The 13,879-nt window shown below is 39.4% G+C and overlaps 1 protein-coding gene across 1 annotated transcript in view; it reads right to left on the reverse strand.

Annotated features, from left to right (window-relative positions):
• NECTIN1 (nectin cell adhesion molecule 1) overlaps positions 1-13,879 on the reverse strand; it is a 620,587-nt gene that overhangs the window by 163,825 nt on the left and 442,883 nt on the right. Inside the window, exon 4 of the mRNA XM_044081126.1 lies at positions 3,453-3,570. Coding sequence (XP_043937061.1) covers positions 3,453-3,570 — 118 coding nt within the window. The remainder of the gene's footprint in view (positions 1-3,452; positions 3,571-13,879) is intronic.

Genomic DNA, 13,879 nt, shown 5'->3' on the forward strand with positions numbered 1-13,879 from the left:
TGTTTATCTGATTTCTATAAAGTCTATGAAGATAGAAATTTTAGTGGTAGAAAACATAATTTATCCAAGGCTGAATTTGAGGCATTGTGTGCTCTTGAGAATGATGTTAACTTTGTAGTTAGACCAGCTGATAAAGGTGGGAGGATTGTTTTACTTGATAGACAGGAATATGACTGTTTAATGTATGAAATGTTGAATAATGTTGACTTTTATGAGAAAATAACCAGAGCTCATATGCAATCAATGGTCATTTTGGTTAATAAACAATTAGAGTCTTTATTGCAAATAGGGTTATTGACAGAGGATCTCTTCAAGTTTCTTAGAGTATTTCATTATACCGTCCCTATTATACAAGGTTTACCTAAGCTGCATAAGAATCTGATTAGACCCCCTATGCATCCTATTGTTGCAGGAAGGGGATGGTGTACGGAATGTAGTTCAGTATTTTTAGAGAAAAAATTGAAGCCCTTAATAGATAATTCAGTATTTGTTCTTAAAGATACTGAGCACTTTCTCCGTGATCTGTATGAAGGCACTAACTGTGGCATGTTGAATATGGAATATTTGTTTGTTACCCTTGATGTTGTTTCATTATTCACAGTAATAACAATGATAAAGGGCTTGCTTTTTTGAAAGAACAACTGATGAGTAGTAATCTATATAGTATGAATGAAATTCATTTATACATTGATTTGATGTCTATTGTTCTTCTGAATAATGTGTTTTTATTCAGTGATCAGATTTATTGGCAGAAGAATGGTGTGGCGATGGGTAGTGCCTGTACGAATAGTTATGCGAACGCTGTTATGATGAAATGGGAGACAGATTTTTTAGAAGAAGGGCCTTTTAAAGATTTAATTATTTTTTATAGAAGGTTTGTAGATGACCTTTTTATTTTGTGGAGAGGCTCTGTTTTAGAACTAATGAGTTTTGTTGAGTACATTAACAGTACCACCCCCTTTTTGAGGTTCACTTTGAACTATTCAGATGCTAGTATAAATTTTCTGGACGTGATTGTGGAAAAAGACAGTTCTAATGTGATGTCAACTAGACTATATAGAAAGGAATGTCACGTTAATAGTCTGCTATCTAGGGATAGCATGCATCCAGACTATGTCTTTAGAAATGTAGTCCAGAATCAGTTCTATAGGGCTTCTAGATTGAGTGCAAAGAATAGCGAATTTGAAGAGCAGAAACATATGACCATTAATGAGCTTACAGAGAGAGGTTATGATTATGGGATGGTAGAGTATAATGCTACTCAAGTCTCTAAATTGAGAGAGAGTAGGGCCAAACCGTATTTTTCAAAAAGGTCAGCTGGTGGCAATACCAATAGAGCAAATAATATTAAGGTTTGTATTCCTTACTCAAGAGATGTTATGAGGTATACTGAAATTATTAGCCAACATTGGGATATTCTGTTAACTGATCCGCAATTAAGTGAAATTATAAGCCTCAGATCTCAGTTCACTTTTAAGAATAAGAAGAATTTAAGAAGAAGGTTATGTAATGTTAAGGAAGTAAAGTATGCCCCGACAGTACCTGGTACTAGATCATGTGGTAAATGCTCGCAGTGCAAGTACATTAATAAAGAGCCTTTCTTTGCACATCCTGACACAGGCAGAGTGTATGACATCAGGGTTCAGGCTGACTGCGAAACTATGCACGTGATTTATTTAGCTAACTGTGTTGCCTGTAGATGTTTCTATGTTGGCAAGACAGATCGTTCTCTAAAGGATAGAATAAGAGAGCATTATTACCATATAGGTAAAGGGAGTAATACTAATGCTTTAGCTAAGCATGTACAAAATATGGGTGTACAACATAAGTTTATGTTTATGGTTGTCTCTAGGACATATGAGAGTGTTAGAGTGGGTGATATTAGAGCTAGAACTGAGGAAGTAGAGGCTAGGTGGATAGTCATGCTTAGAGCCAATTATGGTCATGGTTTAAATGAACAGGTGCCTTTGAAGCCTGTTCTTGGTAAAAGAGCTCTACATAGGTAATTCCTGTCTTTTATTTATTTATTTGTTTTTTTATATTTTTTATTTTTCTATTTTATAATAATCGTAGATTATTTATTAAATATTCTTATATGCTCATTAGAATGTGCTTATATATATACTGTTATATATCTGTTCTTTATGCAGGGTGTATGTTTTATTAATAGTGCATATGTAGTGTATATGTATGTTTTAAACTGATTTTAAGGTCTCCCTTTTAAAAGTTAATTAGAGTGCATCATGTGATTATTCAACCTGGCTATTTAAGGTGTGGTTTTTGTATCAGTTTTACACCTGAAGAAGCATTTTGTGAAAGCGCTAGTGTGTTGTAATAAAGCAGCTCTGCATAGATTCGTTTCCTGGTATTTTTCAAGTTCATTGTGGATTCTGGAGCCTACTCTCAGCAGCTTTGTGTGTATCCTGTTCTTCGTTTTTTACAGCTGCAGAGGTTTCTGGTGCCTGGCCTTTTGTGTTTTTCTTATATGCTTATATTGAAGTTTGGCTATACATACATGTGACTTTAGTGCAATTATGACATAGCACAATTACAAGAATGTGCCTTAAGTGCCTGTATCTATATGCTGAGGACTGCGGTCAATTATATGAACCCCTACACAGCTGCCCATGTAATGCCTTACACTTGTTCAGATCAAGACTCTCAGTATGGAAAGTGACCCTCTACATCTTAGCAGTTACCTACTTCCCCCAGTGAGTGTTACCGGTGACTGTATGGTAGAATTTACTGTGCTTGTTTCTCAGTCCTCCTGCAAACTACATTTATGTCTTATCGCTGCTCACTTACTCGAGTCATCTGCACCAACAATGTCTACAGTAAACACAAAAGTATCTGAAGGTCTGCATTTTGCCTCTGTTCTTTTTAAATCAGGCAGAGGCACAGGACGTTTCCCTTTATTTTCTAACACAAAAGCTGAATGCAATGTGAAGCACATCTCTGAATACAGGCATTACGTTCCAAAATCATTCTCCAAGATTACTGCTGGTTCAACGTCGAAGCAATCTGTCAGTATTGACTGCTGTTATTAAATCTTTTAAATTATGACCTAGCAAAAATTCAAGTGGCAAAAAGACACTTCCCTAATGTTGCCTCTAAGTTATCACAAATAAATTGTAATGAACACATTATATAAAACAAAGACAGACTACAAAACATTTTGCTGCTGTATGTCACCTGTAGCAATTCACAAGACATAGCGACCTATGAAAGAAGTGCCTTTCTTTGCAACCACAAAGTAGGGCCTCTAAGAAAGAAATAGAGCATACTGCATACAGTCTCACATTTTTATGGATGTATCTTCTACTGAGTGCTTTCTCTACACTAGAGTAAAGTCAGTCCCAGTAATCACTTCACTTCTTACCATTGCCCAGTACATGTATCTGACGTCACGTTTTCCTCCACAACATTCTAGCTGTAAACCACAGGTTACTTACACAGTCCAATGGTATGATGTTACAGCTGGATTTGCATCACTTTTACAGACTAGCTTTACATCCATTCGGTTCAAGTACCAGTTGCCATCAAACCCCTCCACGGTTACCTCCGGCTCATCTGGGCAAGGAAGAGAAAGAAAAAGGAGATAAAAAAACAAACAGGTAATTAAGTTCTACTGAAAAGAATCATTAAACAATACTTTAAAGTCAGCATTTTAGTTTACCAGTTTACACTTCTCTGTCTCAAAACTCTCTTCATTTAGAACGTGGTCGGAGTAGTGGGTTAGTCACCATCATCACTACTGTGACATTAGCCCACAGGACTATAATGGAGTTGTTAAGAAATGTAAACATTGCATTTAAATAAGCAAAGCCTAATCAAATTTCTTTCACAGCAAAGAAATTTCCCAGCTTGGACACCCCCAAGAACTTTTAGATAGAAATGCATTTCATCATAAGCTGTCCTGACAGAGAGAGAATTATTATATATTTGTGTACTTAATACTCTAATTTCCCTACCACAGCAGACACTGTTACCAAACATGTCACAATTTCTCCTATCCATCAAAACTCTAACAATTACCTAACACTAGTGCCACTTAAAATACCTTCCAGGATAGTTAATTTTATCCTAGAGGTTTTTTTTCTCTCTATAGTATCACTTAGATGGAATTTTAATTGCAAAATACTTCAGTATTCATTTCTACTATTTCCGCTGTCATAGATCCCCTTTTCAACTCTTGCACTGTTTCAGCAAGGAAACCTTCATAGTACCTGATGCGGTAAGTGCTACCTGCACTGTGAAGGTTCTGTCTTTTAACCAATTTGCTCTCCATCTTACATGTTAGCTTACTAACTATGCTGGCATGGGGAATAGCATCAAGCACTTTGGCCAGGTCACGGTACACCCATATGGGTAACATGACTCCTGTCAATAGCCTGTGTTACCCTTTTGAAGAAGTTAAACAGATTCACTATACGTGATCTATCCCTAACAAAGCCAGACTGCTGGGGGTCTGGCCCGATCAAATATTTAGTTTATCTGGCCAGTTGCAATATGTTCTACAGATTTGCAAATAATTCTTACTAGGCTGATGGGATTATAAATCCTGGGGCCAGTGTTGGGGTCACCTGTGTGCAGTGGCACCTCTGCTGTGTGCCAAATCTCAGAGACAAAGTCAATGGCTAAACTCAGATTAAACAGTTAAAGGAGTGACTTTGCCAGGGCCAGTTTGCTACTACTTATTAAACTGCCAGGTATACTAAAAGTTCCCACGGAGGAAGTGCTTTTAGTTTTGGAGAGCATCTTTAGTATATGTTCTTTAGTAATGACGTGATATCTCAGAGAATCAGTGTAATTGGGCTCTGGATAGTCGCCTCTCGGGTAAAGTTTGTACTGAATATGTTTGCTTGTATACTGACAATATCTACTGAGTCAGATTAGCGGTGCCATTTGGAATAAGTTCAGAGCAACGATGGGTGTTATTTCTTACTTTCCCAACACAGCTAAACGTTAGCCCCCTTTGGGCTGAATGGGGAATATAACTGGAGGGTTTTCATCGCTATTTAATTGGGATTACTATCTAACAGTTTACACAAGACTGTAGATACGTACTTAGCGTGTTACCCTCCCTGAAGGCAGCAGCCAGGGAGGAAGAAGAAGGCAGTTTTTACTGTTAAATCATACCTCTCTACTTATTTGCTCACAGATTCTGGACAAAGCCAAACATAAAGGCTACTGAAAGGCCAAAATCAAGGACTTTTAATTATTACTCCAATTCATTTAAAAAGTTAACAGAACAATATGTTTTTATTCAACATTCATTGTTTAACAGTAAGACGCATGAAGCATTAATAACTGGAATTACTGACAGACGATAATCCTCAGTGAGTTACCTGAAAAAAAAAAATCTTGAGGGATAGGGTAAAAAAATGAGGCAAGTCAGGTATGTTCTGTGAAATCATGGATAGTTGAGAGGTATGTGTTGGCTGGAGATGTGATTTGTTAATTTTCAGAATTGCTTATGTTACCTTGGACTTTAACATTTGTTTTTTTTATGGACTAAAAGGACTGGCACTACCTATTTTAGTACTGGAATTTTTAGTGGACTGATGATTGTTTAATGTATTGGAAGTGATTTAGAATGATGTTTCAACAGTCTTTTTAAACGTAAGAGAACTATTACATTCAACTAGTACCTGTTAGTCAATGTATGTAATACAAGAGACAGTGCCTATAATCATTTGGGAGTTTTTAAGTATATGAAGTTAATAGGGTACTATTAATACAGGGGTTATAAGCGACAGGATGAGGTTCCTATTGGGTTGTATGTTATTTAATATTGATAGGTGTTTCTCCATTAAAAATGCATCACAGTAGGGTTTCTCTACAATACTGAAAGGGGTATTACTGACTGTGCCATAATGTCCCTATCAGGACATTTCTTACTGGATGCCTGAAGTATGGGATTATGTGAAAGGTCAGTAAAGGGCATTTATAGTACAAACTTCCACTCACAGTGGGTGGTGACCTGATGTCCTAATGGAAATATGAAGTGGGAAGAGTTGTAATGTGCAAATTTACTGGGTCTTTCCTACTCTTGCAAATCAATGCTCCAACAAAAATGTTTATTAAAAAGAAACACTTGATGGTAGTTTAGACATAAGTTTTATGTTTTGTACAGTAAGGAAACCAGTGATACCACATCAAATTGACTTATTTGAAAGATATGGAAGCACACTTTCTTTCGGACTCCAAACAGTTAGTTGTTTTTGGATAAATGATGACATCTCACCTTGGATTCCCTCACAAAAACAATTGTGCTTATATGGGCAGAGCATTTACTGTGGTAGAATGTTTTAAAGTGAACCCAGATGAAAAGCAAAATGTCTTTTCCAGGAGATGAGCACATTATTTTAAGTAGGCATTATGATTTCTGATTTATCTAGCATCCCTCACCATGAGTAAAAATAGAAATACAGTTAGGATGAACTAAGAGGAAACTTTACTGAGCCACTAAACCATTCTAACAAAAGACCTAGAGTGATTATTACTTAGAAAGTCTAGTTAATGCCCAAGATAGGGTTATATACATGTTACCTATGAACTAATACTAATATGACGCTACCTTCACGAAGTTAGTTTAGAAAAAGGACTAGTTTGTTTTCTAGCTGCTGCAAGAAGGTACATTTTTTCACTGAAGGATAATTCAGGGTCCTCTGTTATATCTTTCAAGATCTACAGCTGTTGAATTTTAAGAGATTCATCATCTTTCTACTGCCAGATGAGGATGATCGGAATAATAATACTTAAAAGGTGAGCATATTGATAACAGTAGCCATGCTAACCTCTGAAGGTGGTAGCCATACCAGCGAGAAAACATACTTTAATGAATAATGATATCAGATGCCAACATGAACTGTACGACTGGGAACGTTTAAGCAGATAAAAGAGATGTCCAATGTTTTTAATTTTCTTATGAAGGCAACAAAGGCAACGGATATCTGTAAGTTGGGTATCATTTTCTTGCTGTAAGCTATAAGACTATTTAATATGAGTTGAGGTAGGTTTTATTCCCAAGCATGATGTTTGTTCAATCTGAATTGAGTAATGGAGTGGAAAATTTACACTGCATGTACTATGATGAGGCCTCATCAATTACATCTATTGTTATTAAACTGATGATTTTATTATAAGACACTTTCAAGTTTGGAAACGTGAATATTGCATTTGTCAAGGATGAAGACGAATAAAATGGTAAAATTAAAACCAATACTGATTACTGGCTGGACATAATAGTACTACTATTAGCAAAAATGATTACGATGATGATGATGATGATGAAGAAGAGGATGATGACAATAATAATAATAATAATAATAATAATAATAATTATAATACTACCTTGGCCACCAGAATCACACAATAAATTTACAATCAAACCAAGAAAATGGTCAGAAGAAGAGGGACTGTACACAGAATTTATTTTCCTAAAGTCATGGTGGTAAACCTTTACTGGAGGTCACAGATGCGTGACTTTGATTAATGTATGTTGTATCCCCTCATCCCCTATGCTTTTTTTTCCCCTACCATCTTTGCAGAGGACATTAGTAACACTGTGCGCTTTCAAATAGCTACCAGTACCATCAAGGTACTCATTAGTAATGAGGTACAACTTTTAGCTGGGTTAACCCTATCATCATTCCACGTCCTGTATGGGTGACAAATAGTGAGGCAGGTTGTTCCAGTTAGTATCCCTCACCCTTATCTTCTCATCAAAGTGGTATACACTTACTGTGTAAATCAGGACATATGGTGCACATCAGAAAATACACCCTGGATTTGAAAAATGTAAATAGTTGTATATTTTATTATATATATATATATATATATATATATATATATATATATATATATAAATATATATATATATATATATATATATATATATATAAAACTAGAAAATGTAGTCCTTTAATACCATCAAATGGCTTATGGTTGTTAAATCAATGCCTTCTTCAAAAATTGCATTACATAATCATGGAACAAATCTCTCTGAGCGTTCTGCAGCTTAATTCAAAAGAAAGACAAGCCCTGTTTTCGTTTGAAATCTTTCTCTTCTCTGGAAAACACTGTGTTAGAGTCACTGCTGTCCTCGTTTCCTCTTTCTGACATGGACTATTACTGAGAATTGTAAAGATCACGAACAGCTGATAAGTACAGTTGTGTACACTTACCATAAATGTAGATGTTTGAGTGTATTCACTGTTGCAGTCATTACATTTGGGTTATCTGCTTGAAGTAGCCCTCAGTCGGCCTGATTAACAAACTCTTGGGTCTTGCGTCGGTTGCTGTCCCTACTTCCATGATGTCAGGTCGTCAGGGGTATAAAACATGCAGCCAACGCCATTACATCAGTTTTTCTTGCCCCAGATGTCAGGTGCCCCCCTAATGGGAAGCAATTAAGTCTATAACACAAGGTTATACCTCCAACAAAAAAGCAAATACAACAAAAAGCTTTTTGAGCATAGTAAGTGAGAGTAGAGGTATAGCCAAAAGATGAAAGGGGGGTGGAGGGAGGGTAACCAGGACTGCAACAGTGAATACACTCGAACATCTACATTTATGGTAAGTGTACACAACTGTACTATGTTCTTCATGTGTCACTGTTGCAGTCATTACATTTGGGTAGATTCCCAAAGCTAAGGTTGGGAGGAGGAATTTAAATAGAATTAGGACCAGCTATAAGGCCCTGCAAGACTGCAGTGGCAAAACCAGCTCTGGATTTACAGAAAATTTGAAAATGATAATGCTTGGTGAAAGTATGTACAGAACTCCAGGTAGCAGCTTCTAGGATGTCCCTGGTAGGGAACGCCCCTGAGAAAGGCTGTAGAGGTAGATGCAGCCCTGGTTGAATGGGGCTGATGCCCTGTGGGATATGTTTTCCATGGTGTTTATAGCAGAAATGAATGCAGTAGCCTATCCATTTTGAAATGGTTTGCTTTGAAATAGCTTTCCCCTCTGTCCCTGCAGCAAATGCCACTAGCAGTTGTTCAGATTTCCTTTGAGGTTTAGTCCTGTCCAAGTAGAATCTAAAGAGTGCAGTATCCATTCCCCTTTGTGCCGTGGGTTAGGAACGAAGGTAGGCAAATGAATGGACTGATTAAGAGCCACACCGGATACCACCTTGGGCATGAAGGAGGGATTGGTTCTGAGGGACACCCTGTCCGCATGAAAGATGATGAAAGGCTCCACTGCCATAAAGGCCTGTAACTCAGATACCCTTCTTGAAGAAGTGATTGCTAAAAGGAAAGCTGTTTTCCAGGAAAGGAATTTTAAATCTGCAGTAGCAGCTGGCTCAAAAGGAGGAAGAGTGAGTTTTTCAAACACAAAGTTAAGATCCCAGGCTGGAGTTGGAGCTCTCCTTGGTGGCCTTAAATTTTTGGCCTCTCCGAGGAACTGCTTGAGCAGTGGGTAAGAGAAGAGGGGAGGTTCTGTGTTATAATGAGCTGAAATGGCTGAGGCATGAATTTTGATGGAGGAAAAGGACAAGCCCTTATGAAGCATCTCAGTCAAATATTGTAGAATCTGAGGTAAATTGGGCACTGCTGTGCTCATCCCTTGAGACTGGTTCCAGGTACAAAATATTTTCCATTTTGCAGCATAAGATTTTCTAGTACTGGGCCTCCTAGCCTATAAAATGATATCCATCACTGATTTTCTGAGGGGTGGTAAAGGAGAGATTAGGTAATTAGCCAGGCTGCTAGGTTCAGGGTTTGCAGCTGAGGGTGCAGAATCTGGTTCTCCTGCTGAGACAACAAGGAAGGAGTTTGAGGCAGGTGCCATGGGGCCAAGCGTGACACACTGTGCAGGAGGGGCTACCAGTGTTGGCGTGGCCAGTCTGGTGCAATTAAAATCGTCCTTGGCTTATCCTGTTTGATCTTTAGTAGTACCTTGGAGAGCAGAGGCAGAGGAGGAAAGGCATAAACCGATAGGTTTTTCCAGTTGAAGGATACAGCATCCACTTTCCAAGCTAGTTTGTGGGGAATCCTTGTGCAAAACTTGTCCAATTGATGGTTCTGGGGGGAGGCAAATTGGTCTATATCTGGGCTCCCCCATTTGTTTGTCAACATGTTGAAAATCCTTGGCTCCAGTTTCCACTCGTGTGGGTCCATGAGGCTTCTGCTTAGTCCATCTGCCAGTGTATTTAGTTTTCCTGGCAGGAATTGAGCTTGTAGATTCACTTGGTAGCTCAAGGCTGTGTTCCACAATGCCATGGCTAGTCTGCAGAGGGGGTAAGAGTGTGTACCCCTGTGCTTGTTTATGTACCACATGACTGTGGTGTTGTCCGTTTTTACCATTAGTTGTCCTGGAAGAATGTGGTCCTTGAAGGCTGTCAGAGCATTCTGTACAGCTAACATTTCCTTTTGATTTATGTGTAGGTGCATTTGACTTGGGTTCCATTTACCATTAATGCACTTCTCTGCCAGGTGAGCCCCCCATACATAGTCTGATGCATCTGTTGTTAAGGTTTGGGCGGCAGGGGGTAGTGTGAATGGTAGTCCCTTGTTTTGGTGGCAGGCCTCTGCCCACCAAAGGAACTCTAGGCGTAGGTAAGGTATGATAGGAATCATAGCTTCTAAATCCTGTGAATTTTGACACCATAGGCTTTTGAGATACCACTGCAGTTTCCTCATATGCAGCCTTGCATATGGAATTAGAAGAATGCAGGAGGCCATGAACCCCAAGGATTGCAGTATTTGCCTTGCAGATAACTGGGTTTTTGTGGCCACTTGTTTGAAGTAGGTTGTCAAATGAGTCAGTTTCTCTGGCATGAGGAAAGCCATCTGGGAAATTGTATTCAAGCTTACTCCCAGGAATATAATTTGTTGACAGGGTACCAGGTGTGATTTATTTTTGTTTATGGTGTATCTCAGAGAAGTCAGTACCCTTTGAACAAAGGCCAGATGATTCAAAAGAATGTCCTGGCTTTCTGCCTGAATTAGACAATCGTCCAGGTACGGACATATTCAAATCTTTCTTTGTCTGCAGAATGTAATGACTGGAGCTAGGCACTTTGTGAATACCCTGAGCGCAGTAGATAAGCCAAAGGGCAGTGCAGATAACTGATAGTGCATGTAGCCTACTTTGAAGCGTAGGTATCTTCTGCAAGACTCCCCCCTGATAGGGATGTATGGGCATGCTTCTTTTAAGTCTAGTACTGCCAACCATGTATCTTTGCCTAGCAGGGGAAGCAGTTGGTGAAGAGTCAGCATCTTGAATTTTGGAATCACCAGAAAGGTATTTAGTGTAGAAAGGTCCAGGATATGATGCCATGTATTGCCTTTTCTGGGTACCAGAAAAAGTCTTGAATAGAAACCTTGTCCCTTTTCCTCTTCTGGTACCAAATTAATAGCCCCCATGCGTAAGAGAGAGAGTACTTGATTTTGGGCCTCTTCCCACTGATTTGGGGGTAGATCTGGCCACCCGCTTGGTGCTGGTAAGGTGTGGAAGTGAAATCTGTATCCTCGGGACACTATATTTAAAACCCATTTGTCCTGCGTAATGAGTTCCCAGTTTTTGGCCTGCAGACCAATCTTTCCGCCTAAAGGAGCATTCAGTTGGGAAGTGCTTGGACGTTTTAAAAGCAAGTCATTGAGACAGTTTTCCATAGAGGGGAGTCCTACTACTCCCTGATTTGGGTGCGGAAACCCCCCACTGCTTAGTCTTGTGTGTCCCCTGGGGTTTCTGCTGTTTCTGGGTTTGGCTTGAGAAGACCTGGAAGGGGCTGGAAAGGACCAATTCTTAGAGGGCCAGTGCCTACTAAATCTAGGAGGCTGAACTTGTAAGAAATCTTTAACAGTTTGCATAGATTTAGCTTTATCTTCCATCGTTTTAAGAACTTCCTCAGCCTTGTTGCCAAACAGGCTGTCCTGATTTAAGGTAGCATCCAACAATTTAACTTTAACATGATCAGGCAAAGATTGGTCCTTAAGCCAAGCATACCTTCTGAGCACAGACCCAGTAACAGCAGCCCTGCAAGAGGCCTCTAATGAATAAAATCCACATTGCAAAGTATGTTTTGCAGCCTGTTCAGCAGAATGCATTAAATCCTGTAATTCTTTATTTTCCGCACAGTCAGGAATCAACATCATTTTCTGTTTAAGCAATCCTATAACATGTTGCTGATACTTTAACATATGAAACTGGCAGTTTAAAGCCCTAATGACCAGGGTTGCAGAAGTGTAAACCTTCTTACCCCATCTATCCAGCGCCCTGGAGTCTCTATCAGAAGGGGTAGGATTTTTAGCAGTAGAAGCCTTAATACCCTTGGGTCCCTGTGAAATAGTCTCTGGATCTGCAATAGGATTTTTAAAAAGGAACTTGTGGGACTCAGGGACCCTGTAGTATCAGGTTTTCTGGGAGCAGGAGGCAGGGAATCAGGGGCCAAACTGGATTCCAAGAAAGCATCAACAACAATGTCTAGTACAGGAGGAACAGGTAAAGGTCGATGCTGAGGCAGGGGTAAGAAATCCCTAAGCCTCTTTTTTGAATCAGAAAAATCCTGGCTTTCCCAGTGGAAATGCTCCCTTAGAGTATGCAAGGTTTCACCAAAAGAAAAATCCTCTGGAGGGGAAGCACAGGGAACAGAGTACTCTGCATCAGAATCCTCCTAAGTAGATAAGGGCAAACCCAGATCATCAGAAGAATCAGAAAAATCAGAATCCTGGTCAGAAAATTCATAAACAACTTCAGTCCTAGGTCTCTTAGAAGGGGGAGGTTGGCTTCCCTTGATTAGAGTTATAAGATCCTCAGCCATTCTTATCATTTGTTTTTTAGGCATAGAGGCCTGAGCATGCGGCCTGGCCATCGTTTTTTAGGCATGGTTTGAGATTTAGGCCTAAATGAAGGAGGCGTCTGTTTAATATGTAAGTCCATAGACCTGAATACACCCTCAGAAGCCGGTGCCTGCACCCATCCAAGGTAGAGACATCCGCAGGTTCCATAGTTGAATCATCTCGCGGCATACCTGACTCCGAATGGGTCTCAGTAGAGGCCTGTGAATCACAAGTAGCAGGTATCATGGGGTGTGAAAGCGCCTCACTGAGTACCAGCGAACTGGCAACTAGCTTAGGAGAAGCATCGGTGGCAGTTTTGGACCTCGGTCTTTATCTTTGCGTTTTTTTGAAATCCTGGTAGTTGGATGGCTAACCGACGACATTTCTGGATAATTAAACCAAGAACTGAAATATTTAGAGGCAAAAATATACCGATGACAGATAGTGCGGTGATTAAATAAAGCACAAAACCGACAGCAAGGTACGTCGTGGTCAGGGTGTAGGCAAGGAATACAGTACGAATGAAAATCTTTATGAGGTATTTACTTTCCACAAGTAATGCAATTATTAACTTTTACTGACATCGGTAAGGAGCAAGAAAAAGTTTCCCCAACAGGGTACTTAGCTTTAGTTGAAGACTTCAGTTCTGAAACTCAAAATGAAAATTTCAGGAGTTGGCCGACTGGCACTTGCGAACTGCTTCTGCTTCGGGCACCGCACGGTAAGAAAGACTGATGTAATAGAATCGGCTGCATGTTTTATACCCCTGACGTAATGGAAGAAGGGACAGCAACCGATGCAGGACCCAAGACTTTGTTAATCAGGCTGACTGAGGGCAACCTGCCAGCAGATTACCCAAATGTAATGATTGCAACAGTGAAACACGAAGAACATCTGTGTCTGAAGCAATAATCCTTTTCCTGCTTTTTGTCTGGAATGGTTAGTTAGACTTTGGAAATTTCTAATTAGCAGAGAACGCTACATCAAGCGCTTGGATTACAGACTTACTGGCCTTTGTTTTTTCATCCTTTGACTTCAATGATCTACCATAAGAGCATGGAAATAACTACAGATGCAGTTAATTTCCT

The sequence above is a fragment of the Protopterus annectens genome, chromosome 8.part0 (assembly GCF_019279795.1).
Source record: "Protopterus annectens isolate FY-2018-M chromosome 8.part0, PAN1.0, whole genome shotgun sequence".
Classification (NCBI taxonomy): domain Eukaryota; kingdom Metazoa; phylum Chordata; order Ceratodontiformes; family Protopteridae; genus Protopterus; species Protopterus annectens.